At 34.3% G+C, this 27,657-nt stretch overlaps 5 protein-coding genes across 5 annotated transcripts; 4 read left to right on the top strand and 1 right to left on the bottom strand.

Annotated features, from left to right (window-relative positions):
- The first annotated feature begins 456 nt into the window (after positions 1-456).
- Positions 457-6,936, top strand: LOC144841190 (protein smoothened-like). Its single transcript, XM_078697432.1, has 12 exons — positions 457-583; positions 1,139-2,002; positions 2,099-2,308; positions 2,467-2,639; positions 2,937-3,156; positions 3,380-3,503; positions 3,915-4,007; positions 4,348-4,456; positions 4,789-4,980; positions 5,269-5,423; positions 5,847-6,002; positions 6,292-6,936. The coding sequence occupies exons 2-12, from the start codon at positions 1,556-1,558 to the stop codon at positions 6,657-6,659; spliced, it is 2,247 nt and encodes a 748-aa protein (XP_078553558.1). The 5' UTR covers positions 457-583; positions 1,139-1,555; the 3' UTR covers positions 6,660-6,936.
- Positions 6,937-7,017: 81 nt separating this feature from the next.
- On the bottom strand, positions 7,018-8,321 carry LOC144841219 (ASNSD1 upstream open reading frame protein-like). Its single transcript, XM_078697476.1, has 3 exons — positions 8,154-8,321; positions 7,732-7,785; positions 7,018-7,596 (listed from the first exon to the last, which is right to left on the bottom strand). Exons 1-3 carry the CDS (start codon positions 8,187-8,189, stop codon positions 7,462-7,464), a joined length of 225 nt encoding a protein of 74 aa, XP_078553602.1. The 5' UTR covers positions 8,190-8,321; the 3' UTR covers positions 7,018-7,461.
- Positions 8,322-8,435: 114 nt separating this feature from the next.
- On the top strand, positions 8,436-13,249 carry LOC144839712 (kelch-like protein 20). Its single transcript, XM_078695178.1, has 6 exons — positions 8,436-8,563; positions 9,228-10,181; positions 10,314-10,676; positions 11,126-11,241; positions 11,585-11,694; positions 12,172-13,249. Exons 2-6 carry the CDS (start codon positions 9,272-9,274, stop codon positions 12,407-12,409), a joined length of 1,737 nt encoding a protein of 578 aa, XP_078551304.1. The 5' UTR covers positions 8,436-8,563; positions 9,228-9,271; the 3' UTR covers positions 12,410-13,249.
- A 1,151-nt stretch (positions 13,250-14,400) lies between these two features.
- On the top strand, positions 14,401-17,492 carry LOC144840767 (cation channel sperm-associated auxiliary subunit TMEM249-like). The gene is made up of 5 exons (XM_078696781.1): positions 14,401-14,538; positions 15,086-15,189; positions 16,040-16,223; positions 16,684-16,769; positions 17,210-17,492. The coding sequence occupies exons 1-5, from the start codon at positions 14,421-14,423 to the stop codon at positions 17,351-17,353; spliced, it is 636 nt and encodes a 211-aa protein (XP_078552907.1). The 5' UTR covers positions 14,401-14,420; the 3' UTR covers positions 17,354-17,492.
- Positions 17,493-23,385: 5,893 nt separating this feature from the next.
- Positions 23,386-25,714, top strand: LOC144841218 (uncharacterized). Its single transcript, XM_078697475.1, has 2 exons — positions 23,386-24,223; positions 25,212-25,714. Exons 1-2 carry the CDS (start codon positions 24,030-24,032, stop codon positions 25,396-25,398), a joined length of 381 nt encoding a protein of 126 aa, XP_078553601.1. The 5' UTR covers positions 23,386-24,029; the 3' UTR covers positions 25,399-25,714.
- The last annotated feature ends 1,943 nt before the right edge of the window (positions 25,715-27,657 follow it).

Genomic DNA, 27,657 nt, shown 5'->3' with positions numbered 1-27,657 from the left:
CAGGGATCATTCTTGGATTAAGAGATTATAAAATCAGAATTTAAATAGGCCATTTATAGTTTTAATAACGTTATTCACTTCTGTAAAAAAAAACGAGGAAAAAAAACCCAATGATTTTACTTATAAAAAAATACAAAAGAAACGTTTAATTTTAACCAAAAGCCATTGTCTGACACACAATTTTGGTATATTTGGCTTTAAATTACATTTTTTTGCAGGGAAAATTGTTTTTTTTCGATCCAGTTTTTGGTCAAAGTGAATAACTATTATGTGACATTAAAATGGCATATTCACCAAAAAAAATTTTGTAGGGGGACAATATATCTTTAAACATAACTTCATATAAATCACAGTAGTACCTGTATACACAGAAAACCCAGCGGCGATTACACCAACTCGTTATCAAATTCTTTTACAGTCACGTGATAGGGGTCTGGTTTCACTTTAAGCCCAGCAGTGAAAACCAACGGTTGAGTTGACGAAAACAAAGCAGCAGAATTTGGTAAAATGGAATAAAACAACTTGATTTTAATTGTAATTGAATGGTTCTTCATTTAAAAACTTTAAGTTAGGTTACGTTGAGGTACGTTATTACTTAATCATGTTATGTATTCTTAAGAATTTAAAGATATTGTTGATGTTGTTCTGTGTTTGTTTGGCGTGGTGGATGAGTGATGTTGGGAAGATGTTTATCCTCTGCCTCATCGTCTTATACCGGAAGTGACATAATACACTGTAGGCCTACTGTATTTACATATGTTAATATGAATCTTATTTTCATGTTAAACGGTTGGAACTTTAATTTAGGAATATTAACTGTGTTATTAGCAAGACATCTATCAAGATATCATTGATAGATCTGAAAAAAACTGTCAAGATTATTAAATGTTGAAATGAATACTTTTCCTAACTGTTGTGTTCTTGGCGCTGTGTTGTTTTGTTTGATAATAGACTATAGTATAATACTGTATGTTGTGGATATCATTTTTCATTTGTTTACTGGATCGACTGCTACCAATAAGGTTATTATTATTATTATTATAAGATTATTTAACCAATATTGTAAATGTAATTACAAATTTCAAAGATGTGAATTCATCATTCTTTTACTCAGGGCATATTTGTGTTATTTCAACAGATCAACCTGATGATATCCAATGAAAGAGAAAACAAGTCAAACACGAAAGAAACTTTTGCTTGTACTTTGAAATTAAGATAATACAGTACAGTAGTATGTGAGAAGTAAATTGGTTGGTTGATAAAGGGATTTGTAGCCTTTGTTTATATTTGCTGATCTTTGTTCTACTTTCTTCAAAGTTATATCCAATTCTTACAGTTCACCGAACACTGGATAAAAACAATTGACTAGGGAAGATAGTGATTTATGGAAAAAGATCTATTGGAATATTGGAAATATGTGTAATAAGTGAAATAACAGAATTTTTACAATGCAGAAATATTAGTTCAGTACAATTTAAAAAACAAAGAGTAATATTGATGTGTCCGGATTGGCTATCAAAATTGAACCTGTAAAGTGACGTATACATTGTTCATAATGGAAGTTTCTTTAAATATGTCTGCTTTGTTGTTACTTCTTCAACTAGTATCTATCACATCCACTTTAAATATATCGCTATTCAACGAAGGACGTTGTAGTAAAACGGTTTCTAAATGTATCCCAGTTGAAGTACCGGATTGTTTGGGCAACTCCATTGGATTCTCCCACACTTCCCTCGTTTTAGCCAATGACTCATCAAGTCAGGATGACATCCAGAAGCGTCTAAACCAATGGAAGGCCATCCAGTATGTTCCCAGATGCTGGGAAGTCATTCAGCCGTTGCTATGCTCAGTTTATCTTCCAAAGTGTGTGAATGGAACTGTGGAATTGCCAAGTATGGATATGTGCACCGTCACTAGACTGCCATGTAAAGTTGTGGAAACTCAGCAAGGATGGCCAGACTTTCTGAAATGTAAAACTGACAATTTTCCTGAAAGTTGTTCTGTAAGTTTATTTATTTAAAGCAATGAGGCCTCTTCTGTATATTCGTTGTCTACATGGATTATTATTTTATATTTATAAATATTTTTCTGTTTCTAGAATTCATACAAAGAACTGACTTTTAACAGTAGTGGTAAATGTGAACCTCCATTGGTAGCGACAGAAAACGAAAAAAGTTGGTACGAGGGTGTAGACGGTTGCGGAATACAATGTCAGAATCCTCTTTATTCTGAAAAGCAACACCAGAGTATGCATACATTCATAGCTGTGTTTGCATCCATTTGTGCCATCTGTACATTCTTTACTCTTGTAAGTACAAATGCTGTGTCAGCGGTGTTATTTTCTCTCAATGGCATCTGTGTAGAAAGGGGGTTTCAGGGTTTAAACAACAACCCTACTCCCCTTTTTTCTCTCCTGAAGTGCTCTTTTCAAACCAGAGACTAGCAGCATGTATGTTTGTTTTCTAGGTGACATTCTTTGCAGACTGGAAGAATTCCAGCAAGTATCCAGCATTGATTCTCTTCTATATGAATGGTTGTTTCTTTGTTGGTAGCATTGGTTGGTTAGCTCAGTTCTCAAATGGCGGTAGAGAGGATATTGTCTGCAGAAAAGATGGAACAATGAGGCAATCTGAACCCAGGTAAACGTTTGTTTTTTTTCTGCTTAGATAGTAATCTGTACATTTACTTTCTTCATACCTCGAAATTGCAATGGTCTTGATAAAAAAAGTGAAGCTGTAGCTTAGTGGTTAACATGCTTGCCTTCCAATCTCAAGGTCCAAGGTTTAATCCTGTTAAGGTTGTGATTCAAGACTCTTTCTACTCCACTAAGCCTCCAATGAGATTTAGTTTTTAAGCATGAGATATAATAGTTTATCCATCCTGTAATTTGGCAAATGTCTCTTGTCTCAGAATGAAAAATAAATGTTATCTTTCAGCGAGGGTGAGAACCTTTCTTGTGTCATCATCTTCATCATAGTGTACTACTTCCTGATGGCTGGTGTAATCTGGTTCGTCATGTTGGCATTTGCTTGGCATATCTCCTTCAAGGCACTTGGAACTCCGGTAGATGCTTTGCATGGCAAGACCTCATATTTTCATCTTTTTTCTTGGAGCATACCTTTCTTTTTGGTGGTTGTCATCATGGCATTTAATCAGGTTTGTATTCTATTAATTGTTGCTGAAACCAGGGAAGGGTGAAACTAAAAGAACTATCCGCATATACAGTTATAAAACTATACTTTTATCAAGTGATATTTTAAAGTTAAATTTATTCATTTACAAGAGTTAACCTAGAGATACAGTAGTATTAACTATTTCTATTTAATAATTTAATGTTGAATTAAAATATTTCATCAGACCGTACATTTTATTTTTATAGATTGATGGCGATTCTCTCTCTGGTATTTGTTTCGTTGGTTATAAGAATTTGAGCTACAGAGCAATATTCCTATTGGCACCAATTGGTATTGCTCTTTTTATCGGTGCATTCTTTCTAATAAATGGTATGTATATCGACAATAACAATTTATTATTATATAACTTCATTTCAATTTTTTGGCACAGACATGCTCTCTATGAGTTGGATATCTATATCAATATATTTTAACACGCAAATTAACATGCAGAATGAATAATACAAAACCCATGTTAGTTGCATTTGGTGGTGGTTATAAACAAAAATTGAGTTACAGTTACCTCTGGATAATTGAATGGCAAGCTTAGGTATCCAGTGGCATAACGCAGAGGCCTGAGGCCCCTGGGCGTTTTTAGCCCTTTTCAACATATTTTAATGTCTATATTTTCCTCTTTTCTTGCCCCTGAGTTTACCAGTGAGCGCTCATAGCCGTTACGCCACTGAAGGTATCAGTTAATAGAGGCACATTTTTGTTATCATGTTTATTTGTACTTTGAAGGTTTAATGACACTATGTGGCTTGCAGCGCGGAGGTCAAAGTTTACTAAATGAGAAAGCTGCGGCAAGAATTTCAAGAACAATTGTGAGAATTGGTAAGATTTATTTTAATTGTATGCATGTTTTATAGCTGCCAAATCTTGACACATTAAGAGAATAACAATTAAAATGTTACAGCCATTAAAAGTGTTTGTACTTACTGATTAATTAAGACATTTTAAACTTAAGTTCTGTCTACACTATCAAACTTTATGTGACAAAAAAATTGTAATGTTCCCAAATATGGTAGTGATATGCTTAAATATGGTAGTGATATGACATCATCATGTCTATATATGGCACATCACATTTTTTTGTCACATAAAGTTTGATAGTGTAGACAAAGCCTTAAAAACATATTTCTTTTGATAGCGTTAAAAATCTTTTTTTATTTAGGTGTGTTTGCGGTTTTGGCATTTACGTTTATCTTTATGAGTTTTGCTTGTCATCTTTACGAGTTCACCAATCACAAAGCTTGGGAGAAAGGATTTAGAGATTTCATGGTGTAAGTAAATTTATACTTGTTTAAAAATCTGGTTAGCATGTGATAGGCATGGGTTCGAGCCTATCTGTACCATACCGATTGCATCCTTAGGCAAGATGCTTTACTGTTATTGCCTCGTCCTTCGGATCGTGGGATGTAAAGCTGTTGGTCCCTTGTACATCTAGTGCACGTTAAAGAACTTGGTACACTATTTGAAAAGAGTAGGGGATCGTCTTCCAGTGTGCTTATCTGGTAGGCGCTGTACTGCTGGCTGTCGTGGAGGGCCCAATCCGAATTTCCTCATATAAGCTTGAGGACGAATAATTACATTTAACATTAACATTTTCAATTAGGTGCGAAGCAAATGTCAGTTCATTGAGACTGAAGGAGGAGACAGGCACATTACCGCTGTGTTCAATGAGTTCCAAGCCAAACCTGACCGTTGTTATGCTCCACATATTCTCGTTGTTTGGGGCTGGAATAGCCATGAGTATGTGGGTTTGGACACCATCAACAATTGCTATCTGGCGCAGAACTTGGCGAAGGTAACTTGTTTACATCACTAAGGCTGTGTATTTACAACACCCTTCTTACTTTACACGCCTACTATGTATATGCATGTTTTCACAGACAAGGGTCAATCCCCTGAACTGAGCCGTTCATACATGAATGTTAACTGCCATGTTATGAACAGGAAGGTCAGTCACAGCCAAACGTCTGCTGCTATAATAAAGGGCAACTTGCATATGGCAGTTTATGGAGAATGGAACTTTAAATCTTCATAAATATAGACTTTACTTATATTGCATATATTATTTTCTGATTGGTTACAGGGTAACTAGACAACCAATCAACGAACCACAAAAATTGAAGAAGTGTCGCATGATAGCGAAAGCATTTGCCAAGAAGGACCAACTAAAAGGAGACTATGATGATGCAGACGGGATGTCTGTCAGCTTTGAATCTGCATCACATGATGACCCATTAGGTACATCTTTCATAATACAGTACTACTAGTACAATATATAATAATGGCTATGAGCGCTCACTGGCTTAACCCAGAGCATAAGCAGCCCCAATGTAACTACCCAGCATTGGAGGGCCACTTAAGAGCGGTAAATTAGGGCCTTTTCTTCTTGCGTTACAATACGGATCAGTTAAAAAGGAATGCAGTAGTGTACAATACTTGACCGATTTCTTATAGTTCATATTGTCAACAGTTCTGCACAGAATTGCTTTTTCGTAGTCCAGTTTCTATTTAATATAGCTTTGTATTATTAGCTACCGTATGTTCTTCTTGTACTGTAGACATATCCAGGAGTGTCTCAAGACATATTTACCATGACATTTGTGTCTTTCTTTCAATCCAAGGGAAACATCCAACTGATATTGAAATCTTTTATCTAAACAGATATGCGGCTTGATATTCCTCCATCAAGTGTCACAGATGAAACGTCGTCAGCAAATTGGGGTCACAATGTACCAACGCGAATGTTAACAAGAAGGGGTGCAGCTGTACCCGTACCCCTTATCTCGGCTATCTCTCAATCAAGTTCATCTGGTATTGGTAAGTTGATATTTTTAATACAATATCAGTTGCCCGTATTGAATGCTTGAGGGTGGGGAGAAAACACCAGAATTCAAGAAGAAAACACATTTAGGGGTTTGCTGACAACAAATATTGGGGGAGGGGGTGACAATTCCCCTATAAAAGCATTTGCACCAGTATCAGGTTCTCCAAATGTATATAAATCAAGAAAATTTGAGCATTATGTGAATCTATAATGGAGAAAGAAAGCTACTTTAGATATGAATGCAATATTTGATATTTTTACAAAAGAATTCTTCTGCTTCAGATCCATCAATGTACAGACGACAACGCACAGGTCGTCGTAACAACCTGATCCAAGCAGAAGTCACTGTAGAACCACCGCCATCAAACCAACAAGGACCAAGTAGATTACAACGAAAGAAACGACTTACACCAGTTTACCATCGCCCCAGTGGTCTTGAAACACCAATTGCAGACAAGCAGCTGTCCTTGCATGGAAATGGAATCAATCGATATGGCAGCTCCGTACAGGATGATCCACTTGGGTTACTGGCACAGAAACAATCATCTGTGCCAAAACTTCCAGCGATTTCTAAGCAAAAGCGGGTCATGATGATACAGCAGCCATTTGATATCGACTGTGAAGATCTTAGCCATAAAGACTGGTTTTAATTTTGAATGTAAATAATAATGTATATTTTTATTTTAGCGATTCTACCATTTCAGTATTAAAGCATTATATTGCTACTTCCACCACCTCACAGAATTGTAAGAATTTGTATAGTTTTATTTAAGTACAACTACATTATTTAACATTTTAAGTGCATGTGCTTAATAGTTGTAAAAAAAATATTTCTTATTTTTAAAAATTGTTTACTGTAAAGTGCTTTTTTAAGAGTTGTGCCGGTGATTTTAAGTTGGAAGATTGATGTTGACAATTAAGTGTTTTGCTTATGTACTGTACTTAGATTAGTTCATGAGTAAATAATGTTATTAGTCAAATAAAACACAATTAGTAGAACACAACTAATAAAGTTTGGATGCCTGATAAGCACCAATTATGCTTTTTTGTCTTTGTTTATTACACCACAATTAAAGATTATTATTGGTTCATTCGGTTGGTGTCAAGTATGTGCCATAATGATAACTTTTAAGAAATAAAAAACAATAATAATAAAAAGTGCAGTTAACAAAGTCTTTGTGCAAATATTCCAACCAATTTACTTTGATGACAACTTATCTTGTCCTAGACTCCAACTTCCAGCTACTATACCACAATCTTTTCTTAAGACTCCATTCCAGCTACTGTACCACAACTCGTTAAGTCCTAGACTCCCACAATTCATCTACTTGTCCTAGACTCCACTTACAGCTACTAGTCTTGTACCACCATAATTATCCTGTCCTCCTTAATTATTTAGGTAGTAAAGGCAATACTTGAATACTGGATTAGAAATATTTGTTTTAAATATTCTCATGACTTGACTGAATTCTTTAACTCATCTTCTTCACATCTTAGCTTTTGCAATTTTTGGTGACATTTGCTTATCATCTTTGGTTGGTCACTCAAAAAGAATATGCTACTGTTGCCTAGCTGCTCGTACACCCTCTGTATAAAATCAATATAATAATTATATAATAATCAGTATCACTACCCCATCAAAATAAAATAAATTGAAGATGTTTTGAGATAAATTAAATAAGAATCAAAGGGGAATGGAGGTATGTACACTAATAAACTTACACTCCCTTTCTTTAACGATGACAATTCATTTTTCAACACAGTCTGTTCACTAATCTGCAAGAACAAATGAAATGCAATATCAATATAATTTTTTAAAGCAAGAATCTTTTTTATTTGAAGTACTGTAGTTTACATTTTTAGGATTGAAGAGACCAGCAGTAGTAGTAAAGTTTCAGATTCTTCGCGCCAGTGGCAGCGTACGGTACTACTACACTCTAGGCCCCAAGCTCTGTCCAACAATTCTGTGACTGTGTGATGATCATGTAGGCCTAAAACCAGACGAACGATACCCTAGCTTTAGCCATATTCCATCTACCTACTCTACTGGCCTACTCTTCTCTGAGTTGAGTAGGCCTAGACTAGGCCTAAGTCTGAGCACTGATATAGTATTAGTAGCCTAGCTTGCTATACTTTTTTCTGACCTCCTTCGAAATGCTAATTAATCTGTGTTGCTCCATTCTTGTTTCATGGAAAAGGAAAAAAATCGAATACCAAGTTCCCGTCCCCCTTCAAAAAGCTCAAATCACCACGTGCGGTTTTGGCGCGCGGCCGGCCTAGTTGTTCTCTATTAATATTATTAATTTTCGCTCGACTTCTTCTTTACTTTCTTAGCATGATGATTGAGTGCGCTCTAGCACCAAACAACTCGAGCGTGCTTCTTTAACGCATGATTGAGCATGTAAATTTACAAACAACCGGTGGTGTTTGAATTGAATCGATCACGCTTTTTCTGCGTGTAAACGATGAATTAACACTTTTTAATTGCCCTGTAGCCTAGGCTAAGCCTAAACCCATTTTACACTAATATTATGTAGTAAGGTTATCAGAATTGGTAAGTAATACAGTAATAAACTCATTGACTAGACTAGATAGACGACTAGACTATATACCATCATCATCGGTAAGCTTATTTATTGGCCCAGCCCACCAGGAATTTCCCCACCACCAGAGTGTACCAGCAGGCCTTCTTCTTGATGTACTGTAGGCGGGAATCCATGTAGGCTGGTACTATTTAAATACAGTATAAGATAATATTTAAATAGGCCTAGCCTAGATATTTAGAGTAAGGTATAGCCTAGTTGTAGTACTATGGACCAAATGACAATGTAGCAGTACTAGGCTAGTGTACTCTTTTTTTAGTAGATCGAGGAGAGAGAGGTGCCAGCAGATGAGAGCTACGTGCTGCTGGTACTAAACTAAACTGCTTTATGTTATATACTCCGTATGTATTGTTTGTAGTAGCCTATGCCTCTAGTAGTAGTACAGTATAAAAGGACGCTAGTTAATGATGAATAAAACTTACTTCTATCATTTGTATTTATTTTTATTGTTATCACATCATATTATTTATTCTACTCAGGTACAAAACATATCTCGAAATTGTTAGTAATTTTGACAATAAAGTGATCTTGTATCTTGTATTAAGGGGAACCTCATTTATTGGTCACCTCCCTGCACAAACACATATAAATTAAAATAATGTTCATTTATTACAGATACCACAATCACTTTAAATCAGTAATTAATAAATTATCAAATCATGGCAGCTAAAAGATATTCTGAAAATGGATCCCATACAAATAATAACTGTGAAACTTCAAATTATAAACCAGACTTGTTCACAAACCATGCCATCAACTTGCTGTCAACAATTGGTACACTACGATCCCACGAAAACCTCTGTGATGTCACTCTTGTTGTTAAAGGAAAGATGATCCATGCTCATAAGCTAATATTAGCTGCATCATCACCTTACTTCAACGCTATGTTCACGAGCGAATTAAAAGAATGTCGGGAGAAGGTGATAGAAATCAAGGACTTAGAAGCGGATGCTGTTGATTCAATTGTTGATTTTATGTATACAACGAAAATTAATGTAACTGAAAGTAACGTACAGAACATACTTATAGGAGCCAGTCTGTTACAATTAGAAAACCTTCTTGAAATATGCTGCACATTCCTACAGGATCAGTTGCATCCTACGAACTCCATCGGTATACACAACTTCGCTCGAAGACATGGTTGTAGCAAATTACAAGCTTCAGCACAAAAATACACAAAACAAAACTTTACAAAGGTTGCAGACAATGAAGAGTTCATTAACCTCGCTGTCAATGACCTTATAGATATTATTGAAGCAGACGACATTAATGTACAGAAAGAAGCCGATGTCTACGAACCGGTAGTCAAATGGATCAGATTCGACGATGCACGACAGAAGTATGCTGCAAAAGTTTTCGAGCACGTCCGATTTCCAATGATGGCGTGGAAATTCCTTACGAATAAAGTTGTTCAGGATAAAATTGTGACAGTAGTTGCTGATTGCCAGCGGTTTTATGATGAAGCTCGAAGGTATCATGGAAGCCAGTTTTACCCTGGTCTGCATTGGGAAGTAAGCATCAGAACTGTGCCTAGGATTTCTTACAATTCCCGCTATATCTATGTCATTGGTCAGTTTAATCATTTATTTTTGTATTCATTTTCATTACCACAAACATCATCATCTTAATTGTTCTCCATTACTTCAAATTATAAAAAGTATATTTATTTGAATCAACAAATCAAAAAAACTGTTTTTTTAGGAGGCGAACTGAATCCTGGAAGAAGCACTACACCCGTTATGGAACGATACAGCCCTTCCTTAGACTGTTGGTGTACTCTACCATCAATGAAAGTTTCCAGACGTGCATTTGGTGCTGTGACGGTGGACGATATAATTTACTGCGTAGGTGGTTCGAATTCCTCCGTCCTCAACGTGAACGAGTGTTTTGATCCTCAGACCAACTGTTGGCGGACAGTGTCGCCGATGCAGGCCTGTCGTAGCAGTGTTGCTGTCACAACATTGATGGGTTTTGTGTTCGCTTGTGGTGGCTATGATGGGTACTCTAGTTTAAGTTCTGCTGAGAAGTTTGACCCTGTTGCTAATGAATGGACTAGTATAGCTGGTAAGGTACATCTTAATTGGTTATAGTGCATAAATTTACCATAGGCTTTCTAACAATGGTTTCATAATGCACATCAGCATATGCCACACTTGGAAAGTATCTGGCATAACTAATAGATAAGGGAACTTAATGCTCTTTCTACACTTTATCACAATATATTTGGTCACATCACTACCATATTTGGGCACATCACACTTTTTTGTCAAGTTTGATAGTGTAGACAGAGTGAAATTTCACTCTTCCCTGCTGCAGATGCTGATACCTGGGATTTCTTAAATAGCCCCCTCTATGTTTAGGTGTATTTTTTTAACATAGTGCCCTCAATAGTTTGAGTGCACTTTTATAAGATTTCCCTATTCAACTTTTGCCAAATAGGGACCTCTATATCAAACAAGTTTTGCTTATGTTTTGTGTAGAAATTAATAATATTTAATATTGTTGGTTTTCAGAAATGAATGGGCCAAGAAGCATGGCATGTGCAGTTACCTTTGCAGGCTCAATCTTTGTGATTGGTGGTTATGATGGAATTACAGATTTAAATACTGTAGAAAGATATTCTCCCGTGGTAATGCAGTTTGTTTTCTTATCCATCCACAGCCACATATGTACAACTGCATAATTACTGTAATACACCAAATGTACTCCAGTGTTATTGTCATGATCCTGAAAATAATATATACTGTATAGTCTATTTCGTGCCAAGCTTATACCTGGATAAACCTACAATAGCCCATGCTCTCCAGAGGGAGGGGTTAGATACGAAAGTAAAGTTCCTAGAACACTCCTGTACCATAATGGACTAGTCCGCAAGACAAGTAAAGCCATTGTTATAATCCCATACCATGCCCCCTGGGACTATACTCGAAAATATACAGTAATCGGAATGATTTGATGTTTCTTTCGTCTAGCAAAATAGATGGACAGAATTGGCACCAATGTCTTGTAGCAGGTCAATGCTCGGTGGAGTTGTTTTTAATCATAAAATCTACGTAGCTGGAGGATGTAATCATAGTCAATGGTATGTTTTGCATTATAATTATACCATCAAATTAATTTGCCCATCAAATTAATTTGGCCATCAAAGATGCTTTTATTTGCAATTAGATAGTATTAAAGTACAGTATCTTGCTTGTCATGCTAGGCCCAAAGCTGCTCAAACAATGAATTAATTAATTTTCATTTCTAAATATATAAAAGAATATGAACAATTAGTCTAGGTTTTAATTAGACAGCGGTTCTATTATCTTTAGATACTTGCGGCAAGTCTATTATTATTTTTTGTAATTAAATGTCCATTATTACGTTAATTTCTTTGCTATTGCTATTGTTCGTACTGTATACATTGTATTTGTTAGTATAGGGGCAAAATCTCGATTAGCGAAAGCTGTTTTTGTGTGCTCCATCCAATTAATTTCTATTTGTGAATAAATAAAGAAAATATATTATCAATTAACAATAACTAACTTCAATATTAATGATGTTCTCATTCTTTTAGCCTTGATAGTGTAGAAGTGTATGAACCTAGTACTAATATATGGCGTTCTGTGACTCCATTAACGATTCCCCGAAGTGGACTTGCACTTGCTATTGTCAGACAGCACATATACGCCATCGGGGGTTACGATGGTATAAATAATCTAAGCAGTGTTGAGAAGTTTGATGAACAAACGCAAGTGTGGACCAAAGTAAAAAGCATGGAAGTAGCAAGGAGAAGATTCGCTTGTTGCTCTTGAGGCAATACATATACAGTCAACTCTCCCAATACTGGACACCTTTGGGCTGGCCAAATATGTCTGGTTTTCTGGAAATTCTGGCATTTGGAATGTTTTTAATGTAAAAATTAATTTGGGTCTGTTTGGACTTCAAGAAAAGTCTGGTATTGGGAGAATTTCTGGTTTTCAGAGAGCTTAATGTATTCCACTAAATTATTTTGCAGTACTATATTCACAAACACCTTTGTGTCTGTATTTATTGTCTTTTTTATGTTAGTCCACCAGTCGACTTTTCGATTTTTGTCTGAAAATACAAGAAAGCTCAAGTAATATACGTATGAAATGCCATATGCCAAAATATTTATCTTTTTACTAATATTAAGTCAAAACTCAGTCAGACTATATACAATTATTCACAACAAAAATGGCTGCAGATTTGCAAAATTATCTTTCAATTAAAATCTCCACTAGAAAGTATACATATGATGTATATCGAACCAAGTATTGACTTGGAAAAGGGGAATTTTCAGAGAATGCAATATTGTTATTATTGCAAGTTGAATTATCAAATTAGACAAAATAGATTCATAGTGGATACTGTAATAGCGTAATACCTTATTATAGAAGTGTAATGTGATGTGATTTTCTATTTAAAATTAAATACTCTGGGTATATTATGCTGAAGTATATAAAAAATATTTAAAAAAAACAATACAGTACAACTTATTGTTATTTGTTCCTATTTAATAATAATTAATGATATATAAAAATAATGTTATATGATAAATACAGTAATTACGCCGTTTCTGAAATTGTTTTATATTATTGTTATTAAATAAACGTATACAGTATTGAAGTTTAATGGCCAGTAAAATAAAGACAAACTTGATTTAAAATATATTTTATTTATATTAGAGGTCATAATAGAGGAACATTATAAACGTTTTAAAATTGTAAAATAAACAAGATTTTGGTGAAATTTTTAGTATCATATGAAATTTGTGTTTATATAAAATATCAAACTATACATTTTAAAAGCTATAATAATAATGAGCTATTATTAGATTTATTCTGCAATAAAAACACTTTCTTCTACAATTAGGCATGTTTCCCACTAGGCAAAATTCACGCGAATTTAAAGCGTTTGCTAATGCGCATGCGTTTTATTCATATCATTTCTTCTCTATCCACTTCCTGACGCGCGTGAAAATGCGCAACCAATCAGAGCTCTGTTCGCGCGCGCGAATTGAATATATCTAGTCAGCTTATACGCATGCGCAAACAAATTCGCCCAGTGAAAATCGGATACTTTAATTTACAGCTACGAAGTTTATATCACGTGTGACATTCTAAATAATTATATTACATTTGAAAAGTCAGATAAATTGTGTTCCAGTATGCATGTCCTTCCCGTATTCATCATTCCTTTAGGCGTATTTATTATACGATCGAGAATTTTCCCCTAACCCCCACCCCATTCTGATGAGTGTAAATAGCTCCGTGCATCCTATTAGCAATGTTCAACAAAATTGCAGATCAATGTCGACATTTAAATTACTCTATCGATCAGTCATTTATTTATTGTTTGATTTACCTGACAATAGCTCTCGGCTAATTGTGTGGGGAAGCTTGATGGATTGGCTAGAAAATTGACTTTTTAACAAAACTTAACGATAAAAAATGTTTAAAAATAGTTTCCCTGCACGTTTTAAAAAATATAATTAGTTTCAATCGATGAGAATTAAATACTCTATTTAATAAATTGCAATATCTTGCTTATGGGATTATTCTTTAACTGATATCAAATGGGTTTCATCAATGTTTTTATGATTTTAATTATTTATTTATTACCAATATATTCACGCAGCGGTGACTCACTCTGCGGTCGGCGGCGCGGCGCGCGCGTGGAAATGTTCGACTGGAATATTAAATGCTTAAATGTACGCAGAAATATAAATTGCTCAAAGGAAAAAATTCAACAAAATTTACCATACCAAGTCTACTCTTTGATTCTATTTATTTGTGCTTTAAAATGGTTGTAGGAATTTTCGGAAGCTGGGATGTAACTTTTTTTGCAAAAGCCGAAGAAACTTTCCAATCAAAATTGGAGAAAAATTCTGTTTATCCGTTTGATGAGATAGGAAAAGATCGTGAGAATTTTACATTATTCTAGTAGGCCATACATAGCCTAACAAGACCTAGGCCTATACCAGGGCGTAAGGGTAGACCTAGGCATAAGTTCTTTTTTATTATTATACCTACTAGGGCCCTAGGCCTACTCATGTGTTTTAAAAAAAAACAGATGATGATTTTCACTGTACAAAGCCCTAGGCCTATATTTTACTGATAACTTTTTGTTTGGTAGGATAATCACGGGGCGCCTACTTTTTTTTCTTGTGTCTCAAATTAAGCCTACACAAAACAATATTAACCGTTTAAATAGGACCTAGGCCTCGCTAGGCTATTTCATTTTCTTAAAGATAGTGTAAACTAATTATTATATAGGGCCTAGGCCTAATTCAATATTAATTTAGGCCTTTCCCATGACCCCTTAGGACTACAGGTGCACAAAATCACATGAATCATAAATAGGAATCGGTTATAGTTTCTTCAATTATTCTAGCCTACAGTTAGTACGGCAATTCACAATAAAGTGATTACCATAACATTTATCATTTATCATGATTATTTATCTAGGATACGAGATTATATTCCGTTCACCTTGGCTAGGAATCTCTGCAGGTATTTTAACAGGCCTCACACTCAGCATGGTTATATTCTACGCTTCAACGAAACCCGACGTAAATTACATTTCGATTTATTTAACCCACTTATTTACAGTGTTATGTGTTATGCAATATTCGACGAAAATCTGCCTTTGTAACCCTTCGGGCATATACTTAAAATAATAGGTTTTGAAGAGTCATCAGTTTCCATTAAGCCTATTAATTGACGACACAATATCCCACTTAAAACTGGTTGCTTAATTTAGTGTGTACGCATTTCATACCACGAAGAGAGAGCATTAATAACATTAATGTTGTACAGAGAGTTGGCACCAAAAAAAATCATATTATACGGTAATTCAAAAACTAACAGTTACATTTGATTAACTAAATAATGCCTCCCATAATTGCTGAAATGTCTCTTAGATCAGAAATACAAATTAGGCCAACTACTACCAGTCCATTATAAAATTCGAAATCTACGCTAATGAGCTGCAACAAAGATAATCGTAAACAGTTCTTAGAAAATATTTGTAAATATTTATGCTAAATGAACTAATATAATACGTTTCTTGACATGTTTGAAAGCCTGCGTTGCTCAGTGAATGCTCTTTCCTCAAATTATTTATTTTTTTAGCAATGGGCTTCGAAATTATAGGCCTATTCGTTTTTTAGGTTGTAGCCTCGTAAGGATGGGAATCTATAATAATTGATTGAAAATTACAAATAAAATGGGTATTAAAATCTTGAAATGCTCAATGATTTCTTGTATCAGTGAATCAACGTCAGATAAGCGCGTATAATCTGACGCGCGCGAGTGCCAACGCTGATAAGATACGGGTTGCTAAGCACACGCGCGTCCACATTCTGATCATTATTAAACATTTCCAATATTCACTCAAATACCTTTTTTTTTATTTAACAGCAATACATAACGTTTTTCTTCATCGCAATGGCCGTTATGCTGTACACAACTTACACGTATAAAGCTATACGAAAGATAACATTGGATATGGCAAATTCAAGATACGAGTTTCGCATTAATAATAGACTGATATACAGAGGGCACGTTCATAACATCTACATACGCCTTGTGGGACAAAACAGTGGTAAGCTGCAGATAGTTAAGTTCACTAGTAGAAATGTGTTGAAATAAATCATTCTAGACCTCGGAAGTTCAGTTTAAACGGTTTCTTATCGTTGAAAGTCTGATATATTGAATCAATATACCTTGAAATATTCTTTGATTAGAATGTAAATGTTTAATCGTGTGATCACGGTGTCATGGTTGGGGGAAATAGATATGGCTTCACGACTCTGTGGTTGGTTAAATGGCTGTAAAAGTATTTAACTTCTAAATTTAATATTATTATTATTGTTGAATGTTAATAATTTCCAAACATGATGGATGGGTGGATGCTATTTCCATACTCTGGCTGCATGTCTCGAATGACTTTTAAAAATCCCGGTACTGTATTTCAATTTGTCAAGTAATAAAATATCCGTGAAACCAAGACCGTAACAACCTTCCATCGATACAGGCAACATAATAATGTTTTAATTTCGTAGGTGCCGGTGACGTTTATTACAAAGTTGTACTAAACGGTTATCATTCCGAAGAGTTACCACTGACTTCATCAACGGTCCGTAAAGAGGTAAATATTCTGTGTTGGTATAGATTAATTATACAGCTCTTTCTACAATATCAAACTTTATGTGACAAAAAATGTGATGTGCTCATTATGGACATGATGAAGTCATATCACTACCGTATTTAAGCATATCACAACCATATTTGGGCCCATCACACTTTTTTTGTCAAACTATAGTTTGATAGTGTAGACAGAGCTTAACATTTAAATAAACGTTTATTTCTCTTATCGTGATAACTAAACAAACCACTGAAAGCAAAAGCTCTGAAAAGTATATTTTAAAATAATAATTCGTAAATAAGGTAGAAAATAATACACGGTTAAGGGAAACAAGAAAAGACAAATTCATTTGTCAAAAATAAATCGCATTAACAAAAAGAAAGTTGGAATCTAAATTGCATATCTATTTGAAAAGAGTAACTGTTGTTATATTGTCTATACAGAAATTAGAGAAGTTAGGAAAACGGTTAGCAGCTAGGCTAAACTTGAACTACTTTGACTGGCTAGATAAATCAACGAAACATGTGATTAGACATCGATGTCCCTACGAGACTCCCCCTTCACCGATTGCTGCTGACTCAAGTTAAGATGTTAACTAGGAAAGAAGTTAAGTTACAATTGCCATCAACATGAACGAAGCATTCGAGAACACGACATTTCACGAGAAACGTATTTATTACTTAAATTAAACACTTTCAATAATGAGAATATGTCCCTCTATACTAATAAATGGCTGATGACAGTTTTAATAGAATATTTTCATACACTAATTGTGCATAATCATGTGCGTTTGGTTCTTTCTGTATGGGTATTTTATATTAATTGAATATGCCAATCTGTTCAGATTATAAATAACACATACGACATCGGTACAAAAAAATAGAGACAATGTAAACCATCTAAAGCATTGCCTACACTATCAAACTAGTTTGACATGATGTGATGTGCCAAAATATGGTAGTGATATGCTTAAATATGGTAGTGATATGATTATGTCCATATATGGGCACATCACATTTTTTGTCACATAAAGTTTGATAGTGTAGACAGAGCTTTATATACAGTAGAATTCCTATTGAGGGGACACCAACAAAGAGCCTCCTTGGGTTGAGTAGGTTGGCCGTTTAGTGTTAAAACATTATTATAGGCCTATCTCTCTTTTGTTTCACGGAAAAGGGGTGTCCCGAAAGAATACACTCCCTGATTAATCATCATGACCTGAAAAGAAAGTAAAAACACCACCAGGAAGACCAAAAAAAAATAGATAAGCCAAATAAAAAATATTTAAAAGGAAAAAATGTAGACTTTAGCACAATAACAAACCATCCTGCCCAAAACAGAACAATACATGGCTGCAGTCGCGTGATTAGTGTTTACCGACCAACCGACCGACATAGTGAGCTGTAGAAATATGGAAACAAATCGTTGAAAGCGTCATGTCTAAAAGACGGAAAACGTTTTCAAAAGAAGAAGAAGAAGAAGAAGAAGAAGAAGAACTATTGGGATGTATTTGTAATCAATCTAAAATAGAGTTATATTCTGATGCATAATGAGCGTTCCCACGTCGTCAACAAGGAGATACATCAGTATAGCAAAGTGTTGATTATTGATTGCTTTTAAGTTTTGTTTGATAACGTCTACTGTGTTACAATTCAAACTGTTTGTGCACGGTCCAGGGAGAGAAGATATGTTTCAAACCGCTTAAGTAAATACTCGGCAATTTGAAGAGCTATTCAAATTTCAAATGCAGATATATTGATGAAATAATTGCAGTCACGTGGTCACTTTTAATGTACTGGGATCATAACGAAAGAGATGGTAATTTGATTAAAAAGCTTTTCAATTTGTATCGTATTGCAAAATGTTTGATCTAATAAGTAAACAATATGTGATTCATATAACTGAAGATATTGGGGGGAATGATGATGATGTAGATGACGATGATGATGATGAAGATGACGATGATGATTCATTGGTGGATCATGATTATGACAACAGAAATAATTTTCACAAGAAGTTCTCAATAATAATTAACAGTTATGTAATAGTAATAGTGTAAGTTTGGTTCGCTAGGACGCAACGCGAGAACGTAAGCGCATGACTAACTAGTTTTAGCTTGGCTCCTACTAGAACGTACCGCAAAGACATAAGTGCATCACACGCTACCTACTGTAGTTTTAACTTATTTCCCGTTCTAGAACGCAACGCAAGCGCACATCACAAGCTAGTTTTACTCTAAAGCTCTCTCTACTATCAAACTAGTTTAACAAAAAAAGTGTGATGTGCCCAAATATGGTAGTGATATGCCCGAATATGGTAGTGATATGACATTATCGTGTCCATATAAGGGCACATCACATTTTTTGTCACATAAAGTTTGATACAGTAGTGTAGACAGAGCTTTAGAACGCAACACACGCAAAAAAGTTTTGAGATTAATTATTATTTTCGTGACTTTGATGGTATGTACATAACAAATAAATAGAAAACGTCAGCGGCTTTAGTTCATGATCGGTACTAATCCTATTTGTCCTGTAAGTAACCGTACAATACACTTTGGCATTACAGACGGATCAAGTAGTCTTAACCAGCTACAGTAAAAACAATCTATTCAATTCCAATCGCGCATGAATTATGAACGATGTTTACATTATCAACGTTTGCAAGCAACGTCACTTTAGAACCATAGAATTTACCTCAACTGTAGGAGGACCTTGAGAACTATGCTCGTTTGTCCCCAATTTAAATGATCATTTTCTTTAAAATCTTGCGGAAGTGAGTTCTTCAATCCTCAAAAAAGTTTCTCTTATTTCGAATCTTGGTGTGAGCCTTGACAACTTTAAAATAATTATCGTGTTTTTGTGAAAGTTGATTTCCTAAATAGTTTGTCGCTTTCTATGCGATCTATATTGTTTATAGTCACTAAATCTTCCACGTGACGCAACATGAGAAATACGCGCATCGTAAGTAATAGGAAGATGATGAGGATGAAACAAGAAGTCGACGCGGGCATACACAAGACGCTTAAACGCGGGCGTACACAAGACGCTTAAACGCGGGCGTACACAAGACGCTTAAACGCGGGCGTACACAAGACGCTTAAACGCGGGCGTACACAAGATGTTTAAACGCGAGTGTCCAATTTGTGTCTGACGAATTATTTGACCACTCTAGTAGTCTAAAGGGTATTTAAACTAAAGCAGTTAGAGAATAACTTGATTAACTATGATGTGCTCTGTATTCGTACGTGGCTAATTTATTATGACCCAACTGAATTTATATATTGGTAACTAAATTTTCTTGCAATTTATGTTAAAATAAAACACACTTTAGAGAATAAAATCGTCTTCGTTTACAAGGCAAATGTAAACTTTAATGGATGGTATACACAAAAGTTTATCGTTCAATTTGTGTTGAGAGCGTCTTGGAGAATTTAATTAAAGACTGTGATATAAATCATGCATTTTCTTCATTTCTAACGCTAACGAAAGAACCATAAATTATGTTTAAAATATAACAATGCGACTGTAATGATGTCACAGAGAGATTCTATCAGTCATTTTAACTTACTATTTCAATTTAATCTCATTTCAATGTTAATTTTCGTTTAAACATCTTGAGTGAACTCGTTGTAAACTGTACTAACGGCCATGTGGTGAATATGTTTCAATTGCAACTGTTTGCAGCCTTTATCAGCAGAAAGCAGTTTTGTTAGATTTATGAATTATATATATTTATTGTCTTTTTTATGTTAGTCCACCAGTGGACGTTTCGATTTTTGTCCGGAGTTTACAAGCTCAAGTAGTATACGTATGAAACGCCATATGTGCCAAAATATTTATCTTTTTACTAAATTAAGTCAAAACTCCGTCTGGAACCCATACTACTTACTACTACTTACTGAGTACTGTATGTAAAAACAAGGCCATATACATGGCTGCAGTCGCGGGCTCAAATTTGAGTTAGTGTTTACCGACCGACCGACCGACCGACCAACCGACCGACATAGTGAGCTGCATCTTTCGCAGCGCGCAAATATGTAGGCCTAATAGGTCTTAATGTAAACTTTCCCCTTCGAATAACCGTTTCTATATTTATCGGAACCCTAGGCCTAGTTATTAGACTATGCAACACGTTAGTTACAACACGTTCGCGTCAGAACATTTGAGTATTGCGTTAACAGGCTGGAGGTTAGTTGGTTACTATATCATATGATTATTTTTTACTAATCATAAATTTACATGATTTTTGTCTAAGCTGATAATGTGGAATGTGAATTTAGATTATACTTGAAATACTGACATAATCCTGATTTATGTTGGGAAATGGTAAACTTCATTTGGTACAAGAATAACATCATCTAAATTGTAATATACAATTGTACATTAACTATATAATAATACACAACACAACATAATAATATAAGTTCATTGTATATTAAAGTTTACATGAAAATGTATATTATTTTTCTTTATTCAAATTAGTTTATTGTTCCAATTGGCATACATGTGGTAATCAACCGTATTAAATTTGTTTGTAATTAAGTTTAATAATATAAGTTTAATATTAGTTTAATATAATGTGTATTATATGTACAACATGTAAATTATAAAATAGGGAACCAGATACATTACTAGCATGTAAATAATGGTATAAGTATCGTGTTCCAACGTATCCATTTAAATGACTTTGTAAAGTGACCATGTAAGGCAATTGAACATAACACAACAAACCTATCATATATTAAACATTTTAAAGGCAGACGAAGATGATAATATTCAGACAATAAAATATAAGGTCATAACTGTGTAAGCCTATAAAAATGCAAACATTATAATTATACTTGTATCATATATCGTCTCGTAACACATACCGGTACCTTGCAAAAATAGTAAATTATACTACTATCTCGAGAAGCTTCACCAGATCTAACAACATAAAACTCTAAAACATTTAAATCAATAAAAAAAAAACACTTCCCTTTATTGCTTGGTCTTCTTATTCAACAATATAGGCTAAATCCAAAGAAAATAATTCCAAAATAAATCTATAAGCGGATCAAAGATACAAACATCTTAGAAGCACAGTGTACAAATAACCGAATTTAATACGTTTAGTTTCCACGTGTATGCATATGTAGAGCAATAAACTAATTTGAATAAAGGAAGATAATACATTTCATGTATTTGTACAAACAAATAAATTGTGTATATAGTCTGGGACTACTAATAATTATGATGAATAAAAATAAAACCCATATTTATTATGAAAAGTATTATTAATCGCCTACGGCATCGAATATTCCTTTGATTTGTCATGATATAACTTTTATAGATTGGTTTGACATCGTTTTCCAGAGGTCACAGTTCAACATCATCCAGCAACAAACCGCCGACGTGCTATAAATAAATGAGAAACTGTGTCAAAATTATTCTAATGTTACCGAAGTACTATTTATCTGTAAATGAACTACGGTATACTTTTCAAAGTCGTTAACTTTTTCCATATTCCCTGTTGTTATATTAGTTTAATGTACGACTTTACAGTATAATCCATAAGACAGAAATTATAAGACACAAATGCAAACCCCTTCATTATATGAGAAGGCCGGATGAAAGGACTTAATTATTTTAATAGCTAAAAAATAATTATAATTAAATCAGAGGACTCTGAACAATTGTGTATAATACAGTATTGCATTATTGATATCAGCAAAACTGTGATATCAGCGTTGTACAATATCAAATTTTTTTTTTTAATATCCGGAAGGTATTTATATTTAATTATGAGCAATGTGTTTACAAGGTATCATATTAAACAAAATAATGTCATAATATCTCCTTTCACGCTTGATTAAGCACTACAGGCATGTTGGGAACCTTTTACATGTAGGCCGGTGACGAAAAAATCGATACATTGAAAAAACATCAAGTAAAGTGAATGGAGCAAGCTCGATGAGCATGAGTCGATGTACGGGCTTTAATTAAAAGACAGAAACTGTTCCTTACAAATCAGTTGTTGATATAACAAGAAGAAATGACGTAGATGAAATTGATTCTTACCTGAGTGAGTGGTGAGGTGAAATCTCCCGGGCTTTGCGAGTGTTCAATCCAACTCCTTACAACTATCGCTTGAACAAATGCAGTAAAAAACAGTGGTGATTAGGAAAAAGATTTGTAAAAGCAAATATCAGCTGATGCAGACAAGTTGGCGAGCGATAAAACACTTTTATAATCTTCTTTACAGTTTGGCTCGAGTCAGCGTCGAGTTCAAATGTGCGCCGCCGCCACAAGTCATTTTTACCGACGACGACATTTCAGGTATATTTCTTATTAACAGCATATCTTTAACAGCAAGAATCAGATTCTTGAAGTTTGCCACAGCGGTATTTTCAATTAAACGTAGAAATGGTTAAGTTATAAGTTATATTTATATACTTTATAAGTTATATAGTTTAGCAGAGCCTGTGGAACACGATCGGTGAACGGTAAATTTATAGGGTGTTGAAACTCTGTATCTACTTGTATTGCACTTACGTTACATATTGTATGCATACTGACTAAGAATCAAACCGAGCCAGCAAACTCATCCGAGGATCATTACTGGACTGTATTAAATGTTGAACTTTATTATCGTTTTTCATAGAAAATATTGATTATAACACTTAGGAGGATAATAATTCCTTGAAAATCTATAATGTGATGATGTTTCAAAATGAAAATATCGGAATGCGATTTATAATATGACATATGTTTTCAATTTGCGATTAGCATCCAGCGTTCAACGTGTTTTGCAAGATTGATATCATCAAATCAATTTCACAAAAGCTGCGAGACTCGATACTGATATTACTGTACGATATTTGGAACAACTTCGTGTGATACAAGGGACACTGAACGAAGCTGGAATGTTGTTGGTCTTATGTCTTCGAAATTTATAAATGCTGTATTTATATAATGTATTCTGATGTATGCCATTTTTATCCTCAAGGGAAACACATAATTTTAAATTTTGCTATATGCCAACAAGAAATTGACGAAAGATGAATTCGAGTGCAGTTGTAGATTCGTACATACAAAACGTTACGGTATATTATTCGCAATTTTAGAATTGCACTGATTGGTAATTTGTATTTATATATAAGTAATTCCTGCGGAAACCATCGTGAAAAATTACTGTTATGTTTCAGAAAATTTTGATTTAGAAAGTTTTGTTGTCTAAACATTGGACTAAAAATTTGGACAGCTTAATTAAATCTAAAATATGGCATCTAATGAACACCATCACCCCATAGCTGAAGTTATTACGGTAGAACAGCGTACTATATTAAATGCCACCACCGAAACATCTGATGAGCATAATGATGAATTAACCCTTGGTATTATTTATACCATATCTATAGCAATTATCACCGGTGTGTTCGTAATTGCTGCTTTAGCCTTCATGCTTATAATATGGTAAGTACGATAAGATCATTATGTGATGCATGTAAACAGTTTACTGCAGTTACTGCAGAGTCATCATAGATGACAATTTCTCATTTAAATGATTATAAAGGGCCAGTTAACTGACCCTTTAAAGCCACATTTTATAGATAATACTTAATAGTTTAAGTACGGAGACTACCGTACTTAAAGTTCCGTTTAAGAAATCTTCTGCTCATCTTGTATAACTTTGATTAACCCGACTCGTTAATATAACACAGGACTCGTTAAATTAATTCCTTGCTTATGACCTAACTTTATACAAAACATTGCTGAATCGACCTCACCATTCACAGACATTAGACATCATAACGGAACCAATAATTGAGAGGTAGTTAGTCAACATTAATTTGTTTGCGTGCATTTTCATTTCATTTTGATAAATGGTCATAGATAGTTCCTTATTATTTATTACTACGCCTAAACTTCACCAACAAACAAGGGGAGTCTGAACCAGGAAAAATATATGCGAAATCTGAATACAAATACATACCTATAATGATAATTAATTTTGTGGTAAATTGAATGTGCATTTGCAAGGATTTACCACAACATTAATTGGATATCCACAAAATACTACACAATGGAAAAGTAACCTATTTTACAATAATATATAGAAAAAAAAACTGTTTGCTGATGTCACAATAGCGAGAGACACCCTACTTTGCTAACTACTGTGGAATTACCAACATAAAATAGATTTCTTAAGCTCTGTCTACACTATCAAACTGTATGTGACAATGTGATGTGCCCATATATGGATATGATGATGTCATATCACTACCATATTTGGGCATATCACTACCATTTGGGGAACATCACTTTTTTTTTGTCAAACGAGTTTGATAGTGTAGACAGAGAGCTTTATGCGTATTTTGATAACATTAAAATGTTTCTTCGCGGTGTTAATGAACTGATCATATACTAAATGTTGCGATCTTTTTTTTTATATCTTTAATAGGAAAAGACGCCAGACCCTAGTCCATGACCATCGAGTTGCTAGGAGACTAATGATTGACAGTGTGTCATCATGTCAGACATCTTATCAACGATTTGACGTTAATGACTCAACTGATGTTTTATTTTCAACAAACATTAGTTTATGTGATTCTGCGAGACATGACGTCCCTGCTGTGCTTACAATATGACGACGACGGAGAGATGGATTCGTTTCGTTAAGCCGTTAAAATCTCGACGATCGATGCCTCCTTGAGATGGTGATTTACTTTCTTTGTATCAATGTTTTAAAATGGTAAACAATGACTTTTCAGAAATATGGAAAAAATTACGAAACTGCTTATCTTGTGGGCTGTGACAACACGAAAGATACATACTTTTTATACGCGCGTACACATCCTGTCACAGTCTTCGTGTAAAACTGTAAATATTGTAGACTATACTGAATTTGATTGTGTAACTATTGTATATATTTTCTAAGATACATCTTCAATATGTGGTTACATATTTAATGATTTGTGATGACTATTTTTGTCAGTGACGTCACAAAGGACACACAGCTCTAGGGCCTGATGTCAAAATGTGTGTCTATGTGGTGTCGCTGAAGACGCGCGTGAGAGTGTGCTATTCTCTTCAGTAAGAGATAGTATCATAACGTAAAGCTCTGTCTACACTATCAAACAAGTTTGATGTGCCCAAATATGGTAGGGATATGCTCAGATATGGTAGTGATATGTACATCATGTACATATATGGGCACATCACATTTTTTTTGTCACATAAAGTTTGATATTGTCGACAAGGCTTTAACATCCTAAATAACCCATATGTATTTCATTTACTAATGTAGTAAGAGGGGATGATCTATCTAGAAATTGACATGACAGTTTGAAAAAGTAGAGACTCGCGTATGTCAATAAAATCCAATTGCTTTGTGGAGTTAATCAACGAAATTGGATATAATTTAAAAGGTTACCTAGATAGGTATACTACCACATCACCGAACCACAGGCAAAAAATGTCAAAAGTAAATCTGTATTTTCTATTAAATAAAATCATATTAGTTCTTTTTTTAGTTGAAGTATACTAATCCTCCACTTTGAGTCGAACCTGTATGTTAAGAACCACAATATACCACAAGGCAAAATAAAATTAATGAACATTTTTAACAGTAAATCTCTGTTTTCTAAATAAAATATATTAGTTTTTTTAATAGTAAAATTGTACTTGAGGCAGCAGCAGAATCGCAATATTTAATTAGTTGAAGGACTAATCCTTTATGATGAATATATATTACTGTGCCTAAATGTAAGATGATATTTACTTTAATGTTGTGTTATAAATTCTAAGCACGTGTTTAATCCACATTGCTCTGAACCTGTAAATATGTTATAGTGTGAAACATTAACTTTATTTCAAATAATAACATTCATAATCCAAAGAATCATAGACGAATATCACGTGATACGTTGTGTCAATATTTTTGTAATAAATTTAATGAAATGACAAGAATTGTTCCATATTTTATAATTCAAATATTTGTTTTCTACTTTTCGTATGACATTAATTACTTTCGAATTTTGAGTTTATTGAACGCAATTTTTACTATTTGACTTGACGTAAACGGGTTTACGTCACCAGTCCGTTTGCGCATATTACAAACGCGTCAGCCAGTAACACAAACGACACGTCACGTCACCAGTCCGTTTGTCATAGCACAAACGCGTCAACGAGCAACGCAAACCACCGAAATACGTTATGAACAGCCGATGTCGTCGTCGCCGCATGTCTGTATCAATTCGGTTGCCACAATGGTTTGATGAGAGACCGGTAAAATCATATTAATTGCAATCGATTTACAGTAATTTAGAGACATGCCATATTAAAACGTGACATGACATGCGCCGACAATAATTATTCTAAAGTATCTTTCGTTTGGTTTATATATCTACACTAGATATATCGTAATTCAACACTATCAATAGATGATATACAACTCGTGTGTGAATACACCTTTAGGTATATCAAACTATCATGTGACTCGTTTAATGTACAATGAAAAAATGGTTATGCATTGTGTTATCACATTTAATTTGCATATGACATTTCGTCGGCGCGAGCGCGCAACAAAACAAATACGCGCATATGATGCGTACACATATCAGCAGCACTTAAACATTGTGTATACACATCTAGCTTGCTTTCCTTTCGTCGTATCGTCTTTTTTTTTCTTTATCTATGAAGCCGCGCCAATATGGTTCACATCCATATTATTTCGATTAGGTTGCAATCAGAATATAAATATTATATTTCCAGATATTCATTATTTTTATAATCGAAAAGCTTGCCTATTTTCTCTTTCAATGAATTCCTTCTTAAATGTTCTGATCGTTTACCACATCATTATTTTATAATTTTCCGATCGTCATATCTTCTAGTACATTCAGTCA

This window comes from Antedon bifida, chromosome 4 (assembly GCF_963402885.1).
Source record: "Antedon bifida chromosome 4, ecAntBifi1.1, whole genome shotgun sequence".
Classification (NCBI taxonomy): Eukaryota; Metazoa; Echinodermata; class Crinoidea; order Comatulida; family Antedonidae; genus Antedon; species Antedon bifida.
The sequence above is the reverse complement of the archived record's forward strand: the minus strand, read 5'-3'. Positions and strand labels throughout refer to the sequence as shown.